Source organism: Suncus etruscus, chromosome 15, assembly GCF_024139225.1.
Source record: "Suncus etruscus isolate mSunEtr1 chromosome 15, mSunEtr1.pri.cur, whole genome shotgun sequence".
NCBI classification, from domain to species: Eukaryota; Metazoa; Chordata; class Mammalia; order Eulipotyphla; family Soricidae; genus Suncus; species Suncus etruscus.
This window is the reverse complement of record NC_064862.1, coordinates 33,224,974-33,248,145: the sequence shown is the minus strand read 5'-3', so window position 1 is coordinate 33,248,145 and position 23,172 is coordinate 33,224,974. Positions and strand designations below refer to the sequence as shown.

The window sequence follows — 23,172 nt, the reverse complement described above, 5'->3', positions numbered from 1 at the left end:
AACCTAAAGCTTAGGTTTGGGGTACACATTCTAGGATCAACCTTGAGCAGGTTCCCATCCTAGTACCCAGCACACTTCTTAATTCTGTCCCCTTGAATTTTCACATTCCCTCATTTGTAAAATGGGAACAACCAAAAACCCCACTCAGGGCTGTGCTAAGGTTTACATGTAATAATCTGGATGCAGTGATTTGAAAAAGTTGGCCCAGACAAGCGCTCTATAAAATGTTAGGCACTATTATTAGGAAGGAAGTAATAGGAAGCCATCAGAAAGCAGGAAATTAAACACCAAGCTCTCGTTTCCCACGACTATACTCAAGCCCCCAGAAAACACTTCCTACCACCTTATTCAAGAAAGCTCATACTCTTGGGAAAACAGCAAGTGGGTTCCAGGGACTCCAATCCTCTCGCCTTCATCAGCAGCCTGACACCTCTTGGTGGCTCTGATCTCTCCCTGCAGCTGACACCCAGAGTGTTCTCCAGCTCCTTATTTATCAACCTCCCCAGCCCTGCTGAGTCTGGATGTGGCCCTTCTTGCCAGCTGAGATAAAAGATGGGCTGACCTCTGAAATCAGTGTTCCCTTAGCAGTGTGGATCGCACCTTAGATAGTGCTGAAAAAGGCCTGCTTGAAACCTGAACCAACTTCCACAGGGTCAAATCCCCAAACCCTGCTTCAGCTTGGATCCCATTTCGAGGCCAGCTCAGGCTGAGTCAGAACCGCCATCAGACTGTGATTCCAAATGAGACGCCCGGTTCGGGTGGGAGGGAAGGTGTGGGGCAGTGACATGGAAACAACTCCTCAGAGTCAAGCCGCTGCACCAGACCTAGAAAGAAACTTCCACACCCCAACAAGTGGCCCTCAGGGTCACGCTTAAAACAGATAAAGAAGGAATTTACTTTGGCTTCTGAAATTTCAAGAACTACCAAGACTGTAAGTATCAGGTTGAACGGCCTCAAGGCACCGGCTCACCAGTGCTGGTGAAGTCCTCAGCTTTCCTGTCTTCAGGTCCTTTCGGGTGATCTGGAGTTGATCCAGGGGCAGAGCTGGCATTGTGCTGCGTGACCCTCCTGAAAGGAATATGGATGGGAAGAAGAGAGCAGACATAGAGGCTCCTGAGGAGAGGGTGCAGGGGGGTTGGGGGAGTGTAGCTCCTAGGCCAGGAGAGAAACTTTGACTTCTGGCCTCTGGGGACTCCAGTGTGAGCCTAGAAGGCTCATGCATTGATTAATTCAAGCAGAAGTAACTTTCACCAGAAAAAGTTTTCCACTGAAGAGAGACATATTCCGCAGGAGCCTCTAGAAGAATCCTCATCTGCTTTGTGAAATACTGGCTAAAAGCACCTCAGTTATCTATATGGCGCCAGCACTTGGTCCACTTTGACAACTGAGCTGAACACACAGCACCCGGATTTTGCTTCTCCTCTTGCTAACTCTCCTGTAACGTATACAGGCTTCTTTATCAGATGAAGGATGAGCCTGTCTGCACATGAAGACACTCCTTCTAACTTTAACCAGATTGAAGTGTGAAGCCATAGGTGGTTCCTTACTTCAGATGCTATTAATATTTCGTAGCCTCATTTTGCATCACCTAGACTTCAGGGAAAGATCTGGATGAACAAATGGGCCAGGGAGGAAGCTAGAATTTGCTGAGAACTGCCAATTGAAAGTTCCTTTTTTTACAGAGGCCCAAACCAATGTCCATACCCTTGGTCTCCTGTATTGTCCTCTGATACACTTCACAATACCACTTAAGTCTGAGCTACTGAGCGAGCCAATGTGTGAAACCTGTAAATCAGGTCCCTTAAAAGAGCATGCAGGGGGGAGGAGGAGGCCAGAGTGACAACACAGTGGATAAGGCATTTGCCTTGCATGCAGTGACTCAGGTTCAATCCCTGGCATCACATATGATCCCCTGAACCTGCCAGAAAATGTCACCCCCAAACAAAACAAAACAAATCTAGCTTGCTATCCATGACATCAAGAAGACATACAAAGGCCCAAATGAGGAAACTCGGGGCCGGCGAGGTGGCACTTGAGGTAAGGTATCTGCCTTGCAAGCGCTAGCCAAGGGAAAGATCTCGACCGCGGTTCGATCCCCTGGCGTCCCATATGGTCCCCCCAAGCCAGGGGCAATTTCTGAGCCCTTAGCCAGGAGTAACCCCTGAGCATCAGATGGGTGTGGCCCGAAAAACCAAAAAAAAAACAACAAAAAAACCAAAAAACAAATGAGGAAACTCCCCCTTCCTGACCCCTCACAGTAACCCTCAGTTATCTGTGGTTTGGTCAGCACAAGGGGCATGGTCAGCAATGAGTTGCATATGGAAATGTGGGCATCCAGATAACAGGGAAAAGAAGTGATAAGAAGACTAGATGATAAGGCAGGACCTCTGCCCTGGGAGAAATAGTAATAGCAATCCCAATAGCAGTAACAGCACCATGCTGATCATGTGCTGATGTTCTGGAAGGTGCTTTTCTCAGCTTGTTCACTTTACATTTGTTCTTTTCTTGGTTGGGGTGGGAGGCTCCCTAGTGGTGTTCAGGGGGCCATTCCCGGGGTAGTTAGCCAAACAGGCCAGCAGTTTAGTTCTAAGGCCTGAGGATGTGGTGCTGATTAAGCCCTAGGATGCTTTGAGCCACCAGGGCCACCCAGTAGATTATCAGGGATTCCCAGAAATGCTTTATACTGAATTATATGCTCAGATGTCATGTAGTGGCAGGAATGGAAACCAGGTCAGCACATGCAACCCAAACCCCATAGCTCCCCAGTTCTACCCTACCCTATTAACTATTGTATTATTTTTTTTTTTATTTTTGCTTTGGGGCCACACTTGGTAGTACTCAAGGTACTAGCTCTGCATTCAAAAATCACTTCTGTGGGCTGGTGGGCTTGGGCAGGGGCATATAGAAAGTGCCAGAGATCCAATCTGGGTCTGCTGTGTATGCAAGACAAGTGCCCTACCCTCTGTACTACCTCTGCAGCCCCTCTCTTAATTCATCTTATACGTGTTAATGCTCATAATAGTGCTAAGGTTGGTTTTATCATCTTCTTTATATGAGAAAACAGGCTCAGAAAAGATAAGGATCCTGTACCAGGTTCTGTTAGCAGTTGCTGAAGCAGACTGGTTCTTAACCATTTGACAATTCTAAGTCTAATGTAGTGGAAACTGAGGAGGATGTGTCAGGAAAGCATTTCTTAGAAGCAAGCCAGAAAGATTTGGAGAGCCAGATTTGAGTCCTGAGAGTAGAGGCTGGCCAGGAAAGAAGCCCAGGTGGAGAAAATAGCAGGGAAAATGGGGAGGAAGTAGGAAGCAGGTTGGTAAGAAAGGCACCTTGGCTCAGGGTGAGTTTGAAAGATTGTGAGGTTCCATCCTAGAGGGAGATGAAGTGAGAAAGAACTGGTCTGACCAGTCTTGTTACTACTCTAGAATCTCAGTGGACCAGATGCAAGGGCCCCCCCACACAAGGTGTCCTGGAAAATATCACAAAGTAAAGTAATGAAGGAACTGAGGGTGAGTTTTGAATCTTTCAATTTTTCCAAAGGTAGATAATATTCTCCACTGCGTATATGTTAATTCTAATCAAATGATATCTTAAAAGGCTTACCAAACAATCCAGTTAAGGATGACAAGAATATCATGCTCAGATGTCCAGAGGGCCCTGATTTGTTTAAGGCAAATACATTAGTAGCCAACTGGAAACTGAAGCCCAGCTCTTCTGTCTGGCACCCAAGGCTCTTGGGCTAAACATGCTAAAAATACTTCACTCCAACCCCCCCTCCCCCTCAGCAATGCTGGTGGCTGGAAACATCAGAGGTCTGAATGGAGCCCAAGTTGGAATGACTCATAGGCCTAGTTCTTTCCATGCTCACCTTCCAAAGGCAGTAAAAGAGTGGGATAGAGGGATCTAGTCTGGGAAAGTCAGAAGAAAGAAATGGCAAAGAGATAATGCAATGGGTTGGAGGGCAGGGACTGCATATTGGTGTCCTATGTTCAATCTCCAGCACCACAGCATCCCCAAGTACTGCCAGGAGTGACCTCTCAGCACTAATGGGTACATGCCAAAATCCGAAAAGATAAAAGAATGAGGAGGTGATTCTCCACCCTTTAAATCCTAGGCCCCAGACAATAGGCCTTGACAGGTAGAGACAGAATCTGTTTTTCAGAAGAAATCTACTCTGGCAAGCCAGTACCTGCAAGGGAATTTAGACCCATGCTAACGTGTGGTTGAAGACTCGACAATTCACAGCCTGGGTTCAAATCCTGACTTAATCTTTCCTTTCCCATATTGAGAATATGAGAAAGGACCTTGGCCTAAATCTTGATTTTTTTATCTGCATAATCAGAATGATAACAGTACATAATTCATCAGGGCTGCTGTAAGAAATAGACTCAATGCTCATCCATTTCTTGGCACGTCATAAGAATTCAATAAAGTTTACCTGTTGTTAATATTCAAGTCCCAATCATAGGCAGAACACCATGGGCTTCATTACTTACTCAACAAACACTGGCTGAATATAAGCTTGGCATGTAAACTGAGTATCATTTGGTTTAGTTAGAACTGTACCAAGAAGTTTCCAAAACTGGAGCAGAGTGGAGAGAAAATGTCACTGTGAGGATGACCTATAATAACCTCAGTGTTAGAGGATATAAAGGGCATTTTAAGCAAAGAGAGAGCCTGTGGTTTTGAGGAAGAGGAAGATATTTGGTATCATTAAGAACATAAAGTTGGGGCTAGAGAGATAATACAAAAGTTAATATGTGTGAATGGCATGTGACCAATGCAGTTAGATCCCTGCTGCCATGCAGAGTCCCTGAGTATGATCAAGGGTGACCCCTGGGCACAGTCAGGAGTAGCTCCTTAGCACTGTTGAATGTGATCCAAATATTAGTCTCTCAATCCTCCTCCCCGCAAAAAATCACAAGGTTCAGAGAGATGCCAGAGTGCAGAAAGAATAGGTTGGAGAGGAAAGTTGGAGACAGATTAAAGAGTCTTGAAGCTAGGGATGTGGCCTATGGTACAGCACATGTCTGATCTTGAGTTTGATCCCTGGTACCCTTCGAAACAATATCTATGAGGACTAGGGTTAGTACAGGAATTAAGATAGTTGCCTTGCATGCAGTAAACTCCAGTTCAATCCCCTGCACAACATATAGTCCCTCAAGCACCACCAGGAGTGAGCCCTAAACTCAAAGCTGGTAAGATACTATAGTGGGCAGGGTGCTTGCTTTGAGGGCAGCCCAAATGCAGCCTGGATTCAGTTCTCTGGCATCTCATGGTCCCCAAACACTGCCAGGAATAATTCCTAGTGCAGAGCCTGGAGTAATTCCCGAGCATTGTGGAATTTGCCTCCCCCTCAAAAAAAACAAAAAACAAAAAACAAAAAAAAAACCCTGAGCAAAGAGATAATAAGGCACTTGTCTTGCATGTGGCCTAATTCTGGGTTCAATTCCCCCATCAAACATGGACCCCTCGGCACCACCAGGAGTAATCCCTGAGCTCAACGGCAGAAATAAACCCTGAAAACGACTGGGTATTGTCCTGCCCAAATATATATATTTAGCCTTGAATGCTATGTTAAAGATTTTGGCCTTTGGTCTTTCATTAGAAGGCAGTGAGGAGTCATTTAAGTAAGGGAGAGATATAATTAGAGAAGGACTAATCTGAAAGTAGAAACAACCTCCTATGAATCACTGGAAAGCAGAGACTGCTAATCTTCTCATTCCTCCATTTAAAACATTTTTTAAATGATTGAGAGTTTGTGATTTACAATACTGTTAATAATGGTTTTTCTTGTATATAATTCCAATACCACACCCATCACTAGTGTCATTTAAAACATTGGGGGAGGAGGAGACTGGTGCTCAGGGCTTACTCCTGGCTCAGTGCTCACTCCTGCTAGGCTTGGGGGACCATATGGGTATTAGGATTTAAACCTCGGTCAGCAACTTGCAAAGCAAGCACTCTACCTGCTGTATACTCTCACTTTGGTTCCATCATTTAAGACATTTTGAAGATCTACATTTTAGTGGTCCTCAAACTATGGCCCGCGGGCCACATATTGTATTTGTATTTGTTTTGTTTCTTCATTGCAAAATAAGATATATGCAGTGTGCATAAGAATTTGTTCATGGGCCCGGAGAGATAGCACAGCGGTGTTTGCCTTGCAAGCAGCAGATCCAGGACCAAAGGTGGTTGGTTCGAATCCCGGTGTCCCATATGGTCCCCCGTGCCTGCCAGGAGCTATTTCTGAGCAGACAGCCAGGAGTAACCCCTGAGCACCGCCAAGTGTGGCCCAAAAACAAAAAGAAAAAAAAAATTTGTTCATAAGTTTTGTTTTTACTATAGTCAGACCCTCCAATGGTCTGAGGGACAGTGAACTGGCCCCCTGTTTAAAAAGTTTGAGGACCCCTGAAACAAAACCGGCACCAAAGTCTAAAGAATTCTGAGAAAAGAAAGAGAAAAAGAAAAGAAAAAAAAGAATTCTAAGGACAAATAAAAGATGTGGTCCTGTCCTACCTTTATAAAAAAAGCAGCGGCCAGAGAAATAGCACAACAGTAGGGCATTTGCCTTGCATGTGGCCAACCCGGGAGAGACCTGGCTCAATTCCAGCCATCCCATATGGGTCCTCAGAGGTGATTTCTGAGTGCAGATTCAGAAGTAACCCCTGAGCGCTGCTAGGTGTGGCCCAGAAACCAATCAATTAACAAAGTTTAAAAAAGGGGGGGGTGGGCCCGGAGAGATAGCACAGCGGCATTTGCCTTGCAAGCAGCCGATCCAGGACCAAAGGTGGTTGGTTCGAATCCCGGTGTCCCATATGGTTCCCTGTGCCTGCCAGGAGCTATTTCTGAGCAGACAGCCAGGAGTAACCCCTGAGCATCGCCAGGTGTGGCCCAAAAACCAAAAAAAAAAAAAAAAAAAAAGGGGTGGGGAGTGGAGAGATAGCACAGTGGTAGGGCATTTGCCTTGTATGCAGCCTGATCCAGGATAGATGGCGGTTCGAATCCTGGCATCCCATATGGTCCCCTGTGCCTGCCAGGAGTGGTTTCTGAGTGCAGAGCCAGGAGTAACTCCTGAGCAGCACCACTGCCGGGTGTGACCCCAAAATCAAGATAATTAAAAATTAAAAAAAAAAAGGCATAGAGGGGCCGGAGCGGTGGCGCTAGAGGTAAGGTGTCTACCTTGCAAGCACTAGCCTAGGACGAACCTTGGTTCAATTCCCCAGCGAACCATATGATCCCCCCAAGTCAGGAGCAATTTCTGAGTCTATAGGCAGGAGTACCCCTGAGTGTCAATGGGTGTGGTCCAAAAATAAAAACAAAACAAAAGGCATAGAAAGAACTATAAAAACAAGTAAAACAGGGGCCCGAGAGATAGCATGGAGGGAGGGTGTTTGCCTTTCATGCAGAAGGTCATTGGTTTGAATCCCGGCGTCCCATATGGTCACCTGAGCTAGCCAGGAGCGATTTCTGAGCATGGAGCCAGGAGCAACCCCTGAGCACTGCTGGGTGTGACCCAAAACAAACAAACAAACAAAAAAACTGGGACCGGAGTAGTGGAGTAGTGGCGCTAGAGGTAAGGTGTCTGCCTTGCAAGCACTATGAGGTAAGGTGTCTGCCTTGCAAGCACTATCCTAGGATGGACCGTGGTTCAATTCCCCAGTGAACCATATGGTTCCCCCAAGTCAGGAGTGATTTCTGAGCCTATAGGCAGGAGTAACCCCTAGCGTCAATAGGTGTGGCCCCAAACAAAAACAAAACAAAACAAAAGGTATAGAAAGAAAGAACTATAAAAACAAGTAAAACAGAGGCTGGAGAGATAGCATAAAGGTAGGGCATTTGCCTTGTATGCAGAAAGATGTTAGTTCGAATCCCAGCATCCCTTATGGTCCCCCAAGCCTGCCAGGAGCGATTTCCTGAGCATAGAGCCAGGAGTAACCTCTGAGCACTGCTGGGTATGACCCCCACCAAAAAAAAAAATTGTGGGGCCGGAGAGATAGCATGGAGGTAAGGCATTTGCCTTTCATGCAGGAGGTCATCGGTTCGAATCCCGGCGCCCCATATGGTCCCCTGTGCCTGCCAGGAGCAATTTCTTTTTTTTTTTTTTTTTTTTTTTTTTTTTTTGTTTTTTGGGCACACCCGTTTGACGCTCAGGGGTTACTCCTGGCTATATGCTCAGAAATCGCCCCTGGCTTGGGTGGACCATATGGGACGGGGGATCGAACCGAGGTCCTTCCTTGGCTAGCGCAAGGCAAGCCAGCGGCCAGGAGCAATTTCTGAGCCTGGAGCCAGGAATAACCCCTGAGCACTGCCAGGTGTGACCCAAAAAACAAAAAAAAACAAAAAAAAAAATTGTAAAACAGGGGCTGGGGAGATAGAATGGAGGTAGGACATTTGCCTTGCATGCAGAAGGAAGGTGGTTTGAATCCCAGCATTCCTTATGATCCCCCGAGCCTGCCAGGAACGATTTCTGAGCCAGGAGTAGCCTTTGAGTGCTGCCCGGTGTGACCCAAAAACAAAACAAAACAAAACAAAAAAAAACAAGTAAAACAGGCCAGAGAGATACTATAAGCACATAAGGTACTTGCCTTGCATATGGCTCTGGTTCGATCCTCAGTGTACCATATGGTCCCCTGAATCACAGAAGTGATTCCTGAGTGCAGAAACATCAGTAATCCCTGATCATCACCAGATGTGGCCCAAATACAAATGAACAAGCAAAAACAAGCACAAATGTCATGATATAGCCAGGGAGATAGTTCAAGGGAATGATCATATACTTTGCATGCAAGAGACCCAGTTTTCCATCCCTGGCACCACATGGTTCCCTAAGCACAGAGTAGGTAGGAGCCCATGAACTAGGGTGTGACTCCCAAACCAAAAATAAAACAAATGTTACTATGTGTATTGAGTAGGCAAAGCCTATGGCAGATATGATGGCAGTGAACAAGAGAACTGGCGAGGGAAGAAGGATGACAAGGAAGAAAGGAGTTTTCTTAAAGTAAAAGTTCATGGGAAGACGTGAACTAAGCAAAGCCAGAAATCCAAAAAGATAAGGATGATGATGATGATGGTGGTGGTGGTGGTGGTGATGATGATGACCCTACACTACATTTCCAGTGCTAAGCTGGACAGCAAAATTTAAAATTAAGGACAAGGCTTTATTTCTCGTTTTTATTGACTTACTTTGCCGTTCAGGAGTGGAACCCAGAGCCTCACACATGCCAGATGACACTCATTGCTGACCCACCTGCCTCTCCTGCAAAAGGCCCTTGCATCCTTTCCAGGCAAGCCTGGGGGCACTCGCCCGCCACAGTAGCGGCCTGAGATTCTCTGGTGTCAGGCACCCTTCTGGTTTCCATTCAGCCTCATTCGCCTCAGAGGGAAGGAAGCCTATGGAAGACTCCTCTAGGTACTGAATTGTCTTTAACCATCTGGTGCATTTACTTTTCGTGGACCACCATCTCCTCCCACTAGCCTGAGGACCCCAAACAGGTCCTGAGTCCCCTTGGTCTTGCTCTGTGGAAATCCCCGATGCCTACTTCTGAGCCTGGCACGTAGGAGGCGCTAGCCAACGAATGAATGAACCATAAAAAAAAGAAAATAAAACACCCCCTGAAAGTGGGGGTGCAGAAACCGCGACCTGCCCACGGGCACTCGGGGTGGAGCCTCCAACCCCTCAGGCTCCCCGAGTCGGCGCCCGGGCCTTCGGGCAGAGATGCCAGGCGGCCTCTGCGCGGCGTAAGCTGCGATCGGTCCTGCCACCCAGGCGCAGGAACCCAGAGCCGCCTGAAAAAAGGTTGCGGCGCCTCCCATATCCGCGCCCCACATCTGGCAGGGCCCGGCCGCGCACTCACCTCGGCGGCTACGCTACCGGCGCGGTCCCGCCGCCTCGGTCCACGGTGACAGCTCGCCGAGCGCCAGCACTTCCGGGGTCAAACAGCGAGTGCGCGTGCGCAGACAGGAAGCCTGGCTGTGGCTCCGCTCCCGCGACAACGGCCTCGGAGGGGAGGTGGGCTGGGACACGCCCCCTTTCTTAAGACTCCGCCCCCACGGGAACCGCCCTGTCTGCGACCACGCCCCTTCCCCACCACCTCTCTGAAGATAGAGCTGAAGAGCCTGGGCAAGAGGTGACTCCACCTCTTGGAAAATGCAAAGATGATGCTAGGATTCTTTTTTTTTTTTTTTAAATAATTTTTTATTGTGATCAAAGTGAATTACAAATCTTTCACAGTCATATTTAAGGTACATAGTGACATTGAATCAGAGTCATTCTCACCACCAGTGTTGTCCTCCCTCCACCCCTGTTCCCAGCATGCATCCCATATCCTGCTGCTAGTATAAGTGGTCCACTCTGTGGCTAGCTTGTTGTAGATTGGGTATCAATTCTGTTACCATTGGCTTTGGATTTGGTGTTTAAGTGGATGTTAGGATTCTTAAAATTCCCGGCTTCCATCCTCTTCTTCACCTCTGTATATTTTTTTTATCAACTTAGGCCACTTAGAATAGTTTTAACAAGTCAAAAGCATAAATAATGGCATAGATGGAAAGAAAAAAAAAAAGGAAAGAAAGCCCTATGCACTGCAACTTACAGGAAATGCTAGAAAGTTAAGAAAGGGAGAAGGAATTAGAATAATGATTAGTCTGGAGCTGGTGGCAGGGTGGTGGGGGAGGCATTGTGAGGTTGAGATCTTATCTTCATCTTGGAGGGTAATACAGAGACGTTTTCAGTAGAAAAAATCAAAGTATACACCAATGAATACATAATGGGGGAATTTAAAAAATTAAAGGCATTTACTTGCCTTGCATGAATGGGCCCCGGGTTCAATCTCCAGCATTATGAGCATGTGTATACTCTCACACACGCACACCCCAAGAAAGCCGTATGTCTACCCACAGAATGTCTCAGGTGATAGAGAGAGTTAGTGTTCGCAAACCTACCTATACATTGTTTCATCACAGAAAGCTAGTTAAAAATATGCATCCTGGGATGATAGTATAGCAGGTGTTATGCTTTGCATGTGGAAAATCCAGGGTTCAATTCCTGGCATCCCATGTGGTCCCCAACCATTGTCAAAAGTAATTCCTAAGTGCGAAGCCAGGAGTAATCCCTGCACATGACTGGGTGTAGCCCAAATACCAAAAAAAAAAATTGCACATTTTTAAATGGAGAAATAGTACAGTGAATAAGGCATGGGCCCGGAGAGATAGCACAGCGGTGTTTGCCTTGCAAGCAGCCGATCCAGGACCAAAGGTGGTTGGTTCGAATCCCGGTGTCCCATATGGTCCCCCTTGCCTGCCAGGAGCTATTTCTGAGCAGACAGCCAGGAGTAACCCCTGAGCACCGCCGGGTGTGGCCCCAAAACCAAAAAAAAAAAAAATAAGGCATTTGCCTTACATGTGGCCAACCTAGGTTCAATCCCCAACACCCCATGTAGTCCTCCAAACCATTATCAGAGTGCTTTATGAGCACAGAGTTAGAAGCCCTGAGCACCACTGAGTGTGACCCAAACCCCTCCCCAAACAAACAAACAAAATATATATAAATATATCACACATCACTGGCTTCTCCTTAGAGCCTGGCACACAATAAGGACTTGAATGGATTGTGTTGTGTTTTTTGTTGTTGTTGTTGCTGTTTTTGTTTTTGGTCCATACCCAGCATTGTTCAGGGGTTACTTCTAGCTTTGCACTCAGGATTTAATCCTAATGGTGCTCAGGGGCCTATATAGGATGCCAGGGGTTGAACCTGGAATGGCTGTGTGCAAGGAAAACATCTTACTAGCTATACTATTGCTACAGCTCCTCAAAAGGATCATCATGGGGACTAAAGCAATAGCATAGCAGGTAGGTTGTTTTCCTTGCATATGGCTGATCCAGGTTCAATCCCCAGTACTATATATGGTCCCATTACTATATATGCTAGGCCCTGTCAAGAGTGAACCCTGAGCCCAGAGCCAGGAGTCATCCCTGAGCAAGGCCTAGCATGGTCTAAAAATAAAAACAAAAGTAGAGGATTATCATGAAAGCCCCGAATAGAGCCCATAACCCATTCCTGCAGATCATGAAGTAATATCCAACACCTTCCTAGTGCCATATGTTGGTGTCCATACTGCCACTACAAGGAATGACAAAAAAAACAAAGTGGAGTGGCAAGGAAACCAGTGATACTGAAGCAATATTATAAGTGTAAGATATTGAAACAATGCAGGAGAGGGGTTCTGGCTCAAATTTGGGGGGAGGTGTTCCCATGGAGAGATAATACAAGGTTTAAGACACTTGCTTTGAATCTTACAATCCCTGAAACCTTATGTGATCCCCTGAACACAGAGCCAAAAATAAGACCAGAGTACTGCTGGATGTGCCCCTGGACCCCCACCAAAATGAAAGGATATGAGGGCCAGAAAGATAGAACAGCAGGTAAATTGTTTGCCTTGCATGCTGCTGACCTAGGTTTGATCCCTGACATCCCATATGGTTCCCTGAGCCCACCAGAAGTTATTATTGAGGACAGAGCCAAGAGTAACTCCTGAGCAGTGCCAGGTATGGCCCCAAAGTAAACAAAATGATGTAATAGGAATTGGATATGGATTGCTACCTAGAACATTATCTTATAACATCACACATTAATTCATTCATGTTTTTATATGCTTCAGTAATAGAAATTTAGGTGGGATTCTCTGGGGAACCCAGAATCAGCCTGCTTTAGGTACTAAGAGGGCACACATAACCAGAGATACATAAGAGTAAAAACACAGCCAGGATAGCATGTTTTACATTTATCAAGTTTTATACCATGCAAGGCACTGTACTAAATAGCTTTGTGACTCACAGAAAAGTTATAAGGACTGAGGCATGGGGCTGGAGCAGTAAGGCGCGCCTCGCACGGGGCCAACACAGGTCGGATGGTGGTTTGAATCCCGGCATCCCATATGGTCCCCTGAGCCTGCCAGAAGCGACTTCAGAGTGCAGAGCCAGGAGTGACCCCTGAGCGTAGCCAGATGTGACCCAAAAACAAACAAACAGCCCCTCCCCAAAGGGCTGAGGCAATGGCTCCAAAGGCATAATTTACATGTGGGAGTCCTAGGTTCAATCTTTAGCACTATTTGGTTCCCTGAGCTCTATGATGAATGTGGACCCTCCCTCAGGCTTCCCTTACATGTTTGAAGCCGTGGGCTGAAAATCTGATACCACAAAAAGTAAAAGACAAGTAACTTCTCCAAACATGTCTCAGATTCCTCAACTGTTCAAAGGAGTCATTACACCCATTTTGTCATCCTTAGGACATCAAAAGACATAATACGGATAATGCCAAACACTTAGGAAATTTGGATGAAAGTCAAAGAGATAGCTCAATGGGCTGAGCACATGCTTTACATGCTGGAGTTCTTAGTTATCCCTGTTACCATGCAGAATCCATAGCCCTGAGCACTTCGGTGGTGGTCAAAAATAAAAATTGTGGGCTGGAGTGATAGCACAGCAGTAGGGCTGTTGCCTTGCATGTGGCTGACCTGGGACAGACCCAGGTTTGATCCCCGGCATCCCATATGTTCCTGGAGCCTGCCAGGAGCAATTTCTAAGTGCACAGCCAAGAGTAATCCCTGAATACCACCAGGTGTGGACCAAAAACAAAACAAAAATATGTGACCTAAAAAATAAAAGTGAAAAAATAAAGAGCAGAAGGAAAAGAACAAAGGAGCAAACAAGAAAGAGAACAAAAGAAAAGAAGGGAAAAGAAAGAAATTAAGGGGCCAGAGAGATAGCACAGCAGCAGTAGGGCATTTGCCTTGCACACAGCTGATCCAGGATGGACGCCAGTTTGAATCTTGGCATCCTATATGATCCACTGAGCCTGCCAGGAGCGACTTCTGAGCACAAAGCCAGGAGTGACTCCTGAGTGGCACTGGGTTGACAAAGAAAGGAAGGAAGGAAGGAAGGAAGGAAGGAAGGAAGGAAGGAAGGAAGGAAGGAAGGAAGGAAGGAAGGAAGGAAGGAAGGAAGGCAGGAAGGAAGGAAGGAAGGAAGGAAGGGAGGGAGGGAGGGAGGGAGGGAGGGAAGGAGGGAGAAAGAAAGAGAGAGAGAGAAAGAAAGAAAGAAAGAAAGAAAGAAAGAAAGAAAGAAAGAAAGAAAGAAAGAAAGAAAGAAAGAAAGGAAGGAAGGAAGGAAGGAAGAAGGAAGGAAGGAAGGAAGGAAGGAAGAAGGAAGGAAGGAAGAAGGGAGGAAGGAAGGAAGAAAGGAAGGAAGAAATAAGAAAGAAAAAAGAAAGAAAGGAAGGAAGAAAGAAAGAAAGAAATAAAGAAAGAAAAAGAAAAAGAAAGAAAGAAAGAAAGAAAGAAAGAAAGAAAGAAAGAAAGAAAGAAAGAAAGAAAGAAAGAAAGAAAGAAAGAAAGAAAGAAAATTAAGGTTGGGAAGAGGAATGAAAGAAGAAAAAAGAAAAGGAACACAAAAAGGGGAGAAATACAAAGTAGGCCAGGAGGGAGGAAGAGGAAAAGAGATTCCCTATAACTTTGAGTGTCTCCACTCCCCCATATCTCTACATTTGTTGTCTCTTCTACTGGAACAAATGAACAACAAATGAAATTTCCAAAGGAGGCAATTTTGTGTGAGCTAACATGTCCCAAATGAATTTAAATTGGAAAAAACAGAAAAAGCAAAAAACCAACAGTCTAGGGCTAAGAATTAAATACATGCTTTGCATGTAAAAGGTCTGGGTTCAACCTCAGGTACTGCATGATCTCATTAGCACCCTTGAGCACAACCTGGAGTAAACCCCAAGCACTATCAGGTGCGGCTCAAAAATCAAAACTACCAACCTTGGGGCCAGAGAGGTGGCGCTAGAGGTAAGGTATCAGCCTTGCAAGCACTAGCCAAGGAAGGACTGCGGTTCGGTTCGATCCCCCGGCGTCCCATATGGTCCCCCCAAACTAGGGGCAATTTCTGAGTGCTTAGCCAGGAGTAACCCCTGAGCATCAAATGGGTATGGCTCCCCCCCAAAAAAAAACAACTACCAACCTTGTCCAATGCCCCCCCCCAAAAAAAACCCCAAATAACAACAACAACAACAACAACAAAATCTAACTTTGGATTAGAGAACTAATTCAATTGACTGAAGTGTATGCTTAGCCAGAAGGCCTGGTTTTGATTTCTGGCACCACAAATTTTCCCAAGTACAGCCAAAAGAGACCATAGAGCACTGGGCCAGGAGTAGACTCTGAGCACCACTGGATGTGGTCCCCCCCCCCAAAAAAAAAAAAAAAAGAACAGCAAAAAATAAACATAGCTAATTTCTTTTAATAGCAAATATTTGGGTTGGCAGAGCTCAGTGCTTTTGGTGCTCAAAACAAATCAAGTCTAGAGATAACTTGGAAGAAAACCCATCAAGGTTGGGGTAAGCAATCAGCGTAGGAATATGTGGGCCTGAGTCCCACTTGGCCCAACCTCTCTGGGTGACTGAAAACGAATCAGTGACTTCTTTGTGTTTCAGTCTTCCAGTATGTGTTGGTGGAACATCCATTGTTGGGGTTTTGCTGCCCAATGTTTATTTCCTCTGTTTCCCCATCAACAGCAACATGATTACTCTTCAGGGACTCTCTTGGTTCAGAGTGCATGGAATAGGTCCGATTCCTTATCCAGAATTGAAGGGTGTGTGTGATTATTAGCAGTCTACAGCTGTGCCACAAATGATCTCAAAATATGGTGGCTTAAACTAATAATTGGATTATTTCACATGATTTTGGTGGTTTTGGAATTCCAAAGTTGTTTGGTGGAGCGGTTCTTACTGAGAGTGCATTCATCTGAAAGCTTGGGTAGAGCTGCCAGGGTACTTATTCATATAGTTGTCAAGTTGTTACTACTGCCTGTTGTCAAGAAGCCTCAGCTTTGTACAGAGCTGCTTGAGAGCCTGAGAGATAGTACAGAGAATAAGGCACTTGCCTTACACTCAGCTGACCAGAATTTAATCCAATGGTCCCCCATCCCTTCTGGAAGTGATTCCTGAGCACATAAACAGGAGTAAGCACTGCACACTTTTGGGTTGACCCAAAAAGCAAAAGGAAAAAAAATAGAATTGCATGAATTATTTCTCCAACATCATCCCAGTTTTCTTCAGAGGGAGCAAAAGAAATCAAAGCAGAATCAGCAATGTCTCTGGAACATTTGTTCCAGAAATGGGATCCCTATTCCATTATTTTAGCTATATTTTTTTATTAATAACACAGGCTAGCCTTGGCTCACTCTTGAAGGAGACCATAGAAGGACATGGCTATCAGGAAAAATGATTAGTGAGGACATTTGGGGACAAAATTGGAGCCACACCCTGCAGTACTTGGGAACCATTCCTGGTTCTGTACTCAGGAGTGCCCTGGTGGTGCCCAAGGGGCCATATGCAGTGCTGGGTATCAAATTGGGCTCAGCATTGCAAGGCAAGCACCTTACTCACTGTACCAGCTTTTCTATCTCGGGGCTGGGAGCTATTTTTAGATCTGGTTATTACACAAATCTAAAAAAAGCTGGCCAATTGGCTTGTTCCAAACCCTCACCTAGACTAAAGAAGAGATAAAGATCTGAATCTATCTGGTGATGCCTAATTTCACTGAGCTGAAAGAACAAAATTTTATTTATTTATTTTTATTTTTTTTATTTTTCCCCTTCCCCTATTTTTTATTTATTTTTTTTTGAGGCACATTTGGCAATGTTATAGGCTTATTCCTGACCCTGAGCTCAGGTATCACTCCTGGAATCTCTCAAGGAACCATATATGATACCAGAAATTGAACCTGAGTTTACTTCATGCAAGGCAAGTGATTTACCTGCTGGTCAGAAAGTTTTCTTTGGGCCTGGAGAGATAGCACAGCGGTGTTTGCCTTGCAGGCAGCCGATCCAGGACCAAAGGTGGTTGGTTCGAATCCCGGTGTCCCATATCCCCATGCTTGCCAGGAGCTATTTCTGAGCAGACAGCCAGGAGTAACCCCTGAGCACTGCCAGGTGTGGCCCAAAAACCAAAAAAAAAAAAAAAAAAAGAAAAGAAAAGAAAGTTTTCTTTCTGGGCAGATTTTTATCAATAAGAATAAATTAAGCTGGGGTCGGAGAGATAGCATGGAGGTAAGATGTTTGCCTTGCATGTAGAAGGACTGTGGTTTGAATCCCGGCCTCCCAAGAGCGATTTCTGAACATAGAGCCAGGAGTAACCCCTGAGCACTGCCGGGTGTGACCCAAAAACAAAAACAAAAGAAACAAAAAACAAGAACAAATTAAGTAATCTTGGAGATGGCTCAATGGCTAGTATCTGACTAACAAGTTGAGGCCATGAGTTTGGTAAAGGTGCTATAGTATATGCTGAATTGGAGCCGGCTGGTGTGCAGCCTGAGATCCAAGAGCTAGAAACAATGTCTAGCTACACTCTTAAGTGTGTGAGCACAATTAAAAAGTTCAACTTCCCATGAGTCCTTAAGCCAAAAAACCTGTGTAACCACTCTGGCCAAGCACATATGGTCCCCTGAGCTTACCAGGGCTCATTCCTAAGCACATGTGTGGCCAAGCAAGCATTAAAGCCAGAATGAATGTGAGTGACACAACTAATGAATGGAAACCCCAAGAGGTCCACAGACACGTGTGAGAGCACTGTAGCCAAAAGTATGTTTTAGTCCCAGTCAATACAATAACCACAACAGTAGCAACAACAAGAGAAAAGGTACAGGAATAAAGAAAGTAAGATAAGTCCAGGGAAATATGGATCAGAGGGCTGGGCTGGAGTGCAGCTTTGCATGCTAGAGTTTCTACTTCAATTCTCCTTTTTTGTTTTGTTTTTATTTTTGGGCCACACCTGGAGATTACTCCTGGCTCTGTACTCAGAAATTACTTCTGGTAGGCTCTGGGGACCATATGGGATTCTGGGGATGGAATTCAGGTGGGCCTTGTGGAAATCAAATGCCCTACTCACTGTGCTATTGTTCCAGCTTCAAAAGTAAGGAATCCAAGGGGGAAAAAAGTAAGGAATCCAATGCTTTTGTTTGTTTGCTTGTTTTATTTTGGGGTCACACTCAGTGGCGCACAGGGGTTACTCCTGGCTCTGCACTCAAGAATTCTTCCTATCAGGCTCTGGGGATTGAACCCAGGTAAGCTGCATGCAAGGGCAAATACCTTACCTGCTATTACTCCAGCACTTCCTGGTTCAATTTTTTTTTTCTCACCCCATCCCACGCCCCTGGTTCAATTCTTGATATTAAATGGTTCCTGAAGCATCCCTGACCACCAAATTGAGGTAGCCTCTGGGCACTGTCAGATGTGATTTTCAAAATAAAATAAAATAGTACTTGAGAAATAATAGAGGGAATAAGGCATTTTTGCCTTGCATGCAGTCAGCCCCAGTTTAAATCCCTGACACCACATATGGTCCTGAACACTACTACCAGGGATCACTCTTAAACACAAAGAAAAAAACAGAAGTAGCTCCAGAGCAAGACTGTGTGTCCCCCCAAAATAAATAAAATAAAACACTTTTTATGAGGGGGAGAAAAAAAACAAACTTTTTAAAAATAAATTCTAAGAATATATTGAGTTCATTTTTTCTGCTCCAGGTGGTATTCGCTAGGATTTTCACCTAGTTATATTCTGTTAGATATTCAATTAAGATTGGAACAGCCAGGCCCGGAGAGATAGCACAGCGGTGTTTGCCTTGCAAGCAGCTGATCCAGGACCAAAAGTAGTTGGTTCGAATCCCGGTGTCCCATATGTTCCCCCATGCCTGCCAGGAGATATTTCTGAGCAGACAGCCAGGAGTAACCCCTGAGCATAGCCGGGTGTGGCCCAAAAAAGCCAAAAAATAATAAAAAAGATTGGAACATCCAAGATAGCCTCTCTCTCTCTCTCTCTCTCTCTCTCTCTCTCTCTCTCTCTCTCTCTCTCTCTCTCTCTCTCTCTCTCTCTCTCTCTCTCTCTCTCTGTTTTGTTTTGGGGTCATACCCGGCAACACTCAGAGTTTACTCCTGGCTCTGTGCTCAGAAATCACTCCTGGCAGGCACGGGGGACCATATAAGATGCCGGGATTCGAACCACCTTCCGTTCTGGTTTGGCTGTGTGCAAGGCAGACATCCTATGCTGTACTATCTTTCTGGTCCCCAAGATATCTTCTCTTTAAGCCTGACTTCTTAAAAGAGGGCGTTTGCTGGCTGGATCCCTCTTATCTCATAGCCTCTCCTTCAGTAATATATTTCAGTGCTTCAAGAGTAAGATTTTTCTTCCACAGGGACACACAAGACAATACTTGGAGATGTTTTTTGTTGTTACAACAGGAACATTTAGTGTGTAGAGATAAAGAAAGTCTCAAAACATCTTACAATATACTAGATAGTTATCTATTACAAAGTGTGATTAGGCCCCATCTGTCAAGATTAAGAAACACCTACCTGGGGCCGGGCGGTGGCGCTGGAGGTAAGGTGCCTGCCTTACCTGCGCTAGCCTAGGAGACGGACCGCGGTTCGATTCCCCGGCGTCCCATATGGTCCCCCAAGCCAGGAGCGACTTCTGAGCGCATAGCCAGGAGTAACCCCTGAGCGTCACCGGGTGTGGCCCAAAAAAAAAAAAAAAAAAAGAAACACCTACCTATTCATAATAGCAGGATCCCAAAGAGGCAAGAAACATAGAAACTGTAGATATTTTCAGATCTAGACTCTAGAACACATACAACTCAAATTCCTTGACAATATATTGGTTAGAGAAAGTTGCAGAGAATACTAAGGGAAAAGGAATTCAAAGGGAGAATATTATTTCTCTCCCATCGCAGGCACATCAACTTACTTTCAGCTCTATAGATTGGGGGAAGGGATCAGCTATTCCCATTGGTTCTCAGGGGCCTGTGCTTGGTTCTTTTGTTTTGTGGCCACACTCGGCAGCACTCAAGGGTTACTCCTGGCTACACTCAGAAACTACCCTTGGCAGGCTCGGGAACCATATGGGATGCCGGATATTGAAACCTAGGTTGGCCACATGCAAGGCACATGCCCTACCCACTCCAGCCCATCCTGTGCTTGTTCTATGCTCAGGAGGTACCCCTGGCATTGCTCAGAGTCCAACCATATATGGTGTCAGAGATTTAAACTGGTGGGTCAAATGCAAGATATATTCTTTTGTTTTGTTTTGTTTTGTTTTTGTTTTTTGGGCCACACCCGGCGGTGCTCAGGGGTTACTCCTGGCTGTCTGCTCAGAAATAGCTCCTGGCAGGCACGGGGGACCATATGGGACACCGGGATTCGAAACAACCACCTTTGGTCCTGGATCGGCTGCTTGCAAGGCAAACGCTGCTGTGCTATCTCTCCGGGCCCAAGATATATTCTTTACCTCCTATATGATCTCTCCAAACCATTAGTTGGATTTTTTTTGGAAGGAGAGATAGTTGGGACCACACCCAATTATTAATACCAAAATCTATTATTGGGTCTGTTCCTAGTATTCACTCCTGGGGGTGGTGGTGCTGGGGACTGAACCCAGGTTAGCTACATACAAAGCTAATGTTTTAACTCCTGTATTATCTTTCTGGTTCCCAAATTCTAGATTATTGGTGCCGTTTCTATTCCCAGTTACCGAGATTACACAATGAGCAAGATTGATGCAGGAGTTATAGTGGTAAGAGCTCAGGCAGTGCCAACATATCCTCATGAGAAAATGAAATAATGGCAGTGGAATCTCTTCGCAAAGTGTTCCATAAATACAATAATTTCATAATCCACGCTCTTCCCAGCCAGGAATTGCTGGCCCTAGCAACTTTCTGCAAAGCCTGGCTCACTCAATAGGCTTCGGCAGCACAATATCTCTCCAATCCCCTTGCCCTCTGTCAAGCTCATCAAAGCTTCTGCTGACTTGAAAGAATCTAGAGGAAATCTCTGCAGTGAAAGTTTCATGTCATTCCCCAGTGTCCCTCATAACGAAACATCTGCTTGTCATTCTTCACTACCCCTCTGGGTTTGAGTGAGAAACAGCATTAAGTGATGATAATGAAGATCCACTAAAAAACTGCCTCCTGGCTTCTAAGTAGAAAGACTTAATTGGAAAGCAGCTAATTAACCACTCATTATAATTTACAAATAATGGCTGTCTTGCCTTCTGTCACTGGTCGGTGGAACAATAATTGGAAAGATGGGAAAAAAATTTTAATTAGAGGCTGAAGATGTGATTCAACAATAAAGCGTATATCTTGTATGCATGAGACCTGGTTTAATTGCAAGTATTAGACAAAATTTGTGTGAGTCTGTGTATTGTATGAAAGGAAAGAAAATATTTTTTTTTTGCCAAGGATGGGGCCTTGGCCTGCAACACATATAGTTAAAGTTGACCACATGGTCTCCTGTAGATGAACTATCATTTCTTTTTTTCTTTTTTTTGGTGGCAGGAGGGTGGCCAGTTCTGTATCTGGCAATGCTCAGAAGTTAGTTCTGGCTCTGCACTCAGAAATCACCACGGCTGGTGCTGCTCAGGGGACCATATGGAATCCTGGAGATCAAAACTAGGTAGGACACATGCTAAGCAAGTGCTATCTCTGTACTATTTCTCTGGTCCGAACCTATCACTGTTAATAAACTATTTCTATTGTATACAAACAAAAAAATTTCTTTTTGGTTTTTGGGCCACACTCGGTGACACTCAGGGGTACTCCTGGCTATGTGCTCAGAAATTGCTCTTGGCTTGGGGGCCATATGGGACGCTGGGGGATTGAACTGCAGTCCATTCTAGGTTAGCGTGGGCAAGACAGACAGACGCCTTGCTGCTTGCGCCATCGCTCTGGCCCACAAACAAAATTTTTTGATTAAATGCCCTAGTTAAGGCCCTCAAACACTGCTGAGAGAGCTCTGGTGGCCCATTGCACCACAAGGCCCAAGCAGTTCCCTATCCTGGGTCCCTAGCATTCAACTATCTACTTGTAGAATTTCTGGCCTCCTAAGTACCACCTGAACTATATATATTTGATTTTTGGGTCACATCCGGTGTTGCTCAGGGGTTACTCCTGGCTCTGCACGCAGAAATCACTCCTGGCAGACATGGGGGACCATATGGGATGCCGGGATTCGAACCACCATCTGTTCTGAATCAGCCGTGTGCAAGGCAAACTCCCTACCACTGTGCTAAATCTCCAACCCCTGAACAATATTTTTTGTTTTGTTTTGTTTTGGGGCCACACCTGGCAGTGCTCAGGGGTTACTCCTGACTGTCTGCTCAGAAATAGTTCCTGGCAGGCACGGGGGACCATATGGGACACCAGGATTCGAACCAACCACCTTAGGTCCTGGATCAGCTGCTTGCAAGGCAAACGCTGCTGTGCTATCTCTCTATCCCCGAACAATATATTTTTTAAAAGATTAGTTAATATCTCTTAGAAAACAGCCTAAGGTAGAGAATAGTACAAAAGGTTAGACACTTGCCTTTGCCTGTAATGAACCCTGGTTCAAGTTCCCCAAGAATTTCTACAGGGTCAATCCTGAGCAGAGTCAGCAGTATCTCCTGAGCACCATCATGTCTGGTGGGGGACAAAAAGGCAGAAACAAAACAAAACAGAGGTAGAATAAACCCCTATAATTCCCCAATTAAAAATTATAAACTTTTGTTTGTTTGTTTGAGGGTCCACACCTGGAGATGTTCAGAGGCACCTTTTGGCTTGGTGATTTGGTGGTCACTCTCAGTAGTGCTCAAGGGTCCATCTGATACTAGGTATAGAACCCAGGTCTCTAGCCTATAAAAGTACACATTCCATATTGTTGAACTTTCCCTCTGCCCCCCCCCCAATCTTATCAAACAAGTAGTGTTTTATGAATTAGGAGACTGAGGCCCAAAAAGGGAATGGAATTTCCCCAGAGTGACTCAGTAGCTAGTGGGTTTGGTTTTGGTTTGAGTGGACACTGGAAACACTGTCTTTGTACTCCAGCCCCCAAACCTTCAGGAGATGAAAGAGTAGCTCTTTGGGCCCCATACCACCTAGAGATGCCTTTTCTGTGCAATTGGCATGCAGAGGCCATTCTGTTATCATTGGTGTGTGATGATGGATACACACAACAGGAGGTAGAAAAATATTCATCAAGTTTGTAACATGGTTTAAACTGCAGAGGGGTCAAGGAAGGGAGATCTTACTCCAAGATTTACACTTTTAAAATACTTACTTGGGGGCCAAAGAGATATCACAGTGGTAGG

At 45.3% G+C, this 23,172-nt stretch overlaps 1 protein-coding gene across 1 annotated transcript in view; it reads right to left on the bottom strand.

The window, feature by feature from the left end:
- Positions 1-9,915, bottom strand: part of ASCC2 (activating signal cointegrator 1 complex subunit 2) — a 56,449-nt gene extending 46,534 nt beyond the window's left edge. The window contains exons 1-2 of the mRNA XM_049788788.1: positions 9,858-9,915; positions 971-1,068 (exon numbers count right to left, since the gene is read on the bottom strand). Of these exons, the coding sequence (XP_049644745.1) occupies positions 971-1,051 (81 nt within the window). The 5' untranslated portion in view covers positions 1,052-1,068; positions 9,858-9,915. The remainder of the gene's footprint in view (positions 1-970; positions 1,069-9,857) is intronic.
- Positions 9,916-23,172: the final 13,257 nt, after the last annotated feature.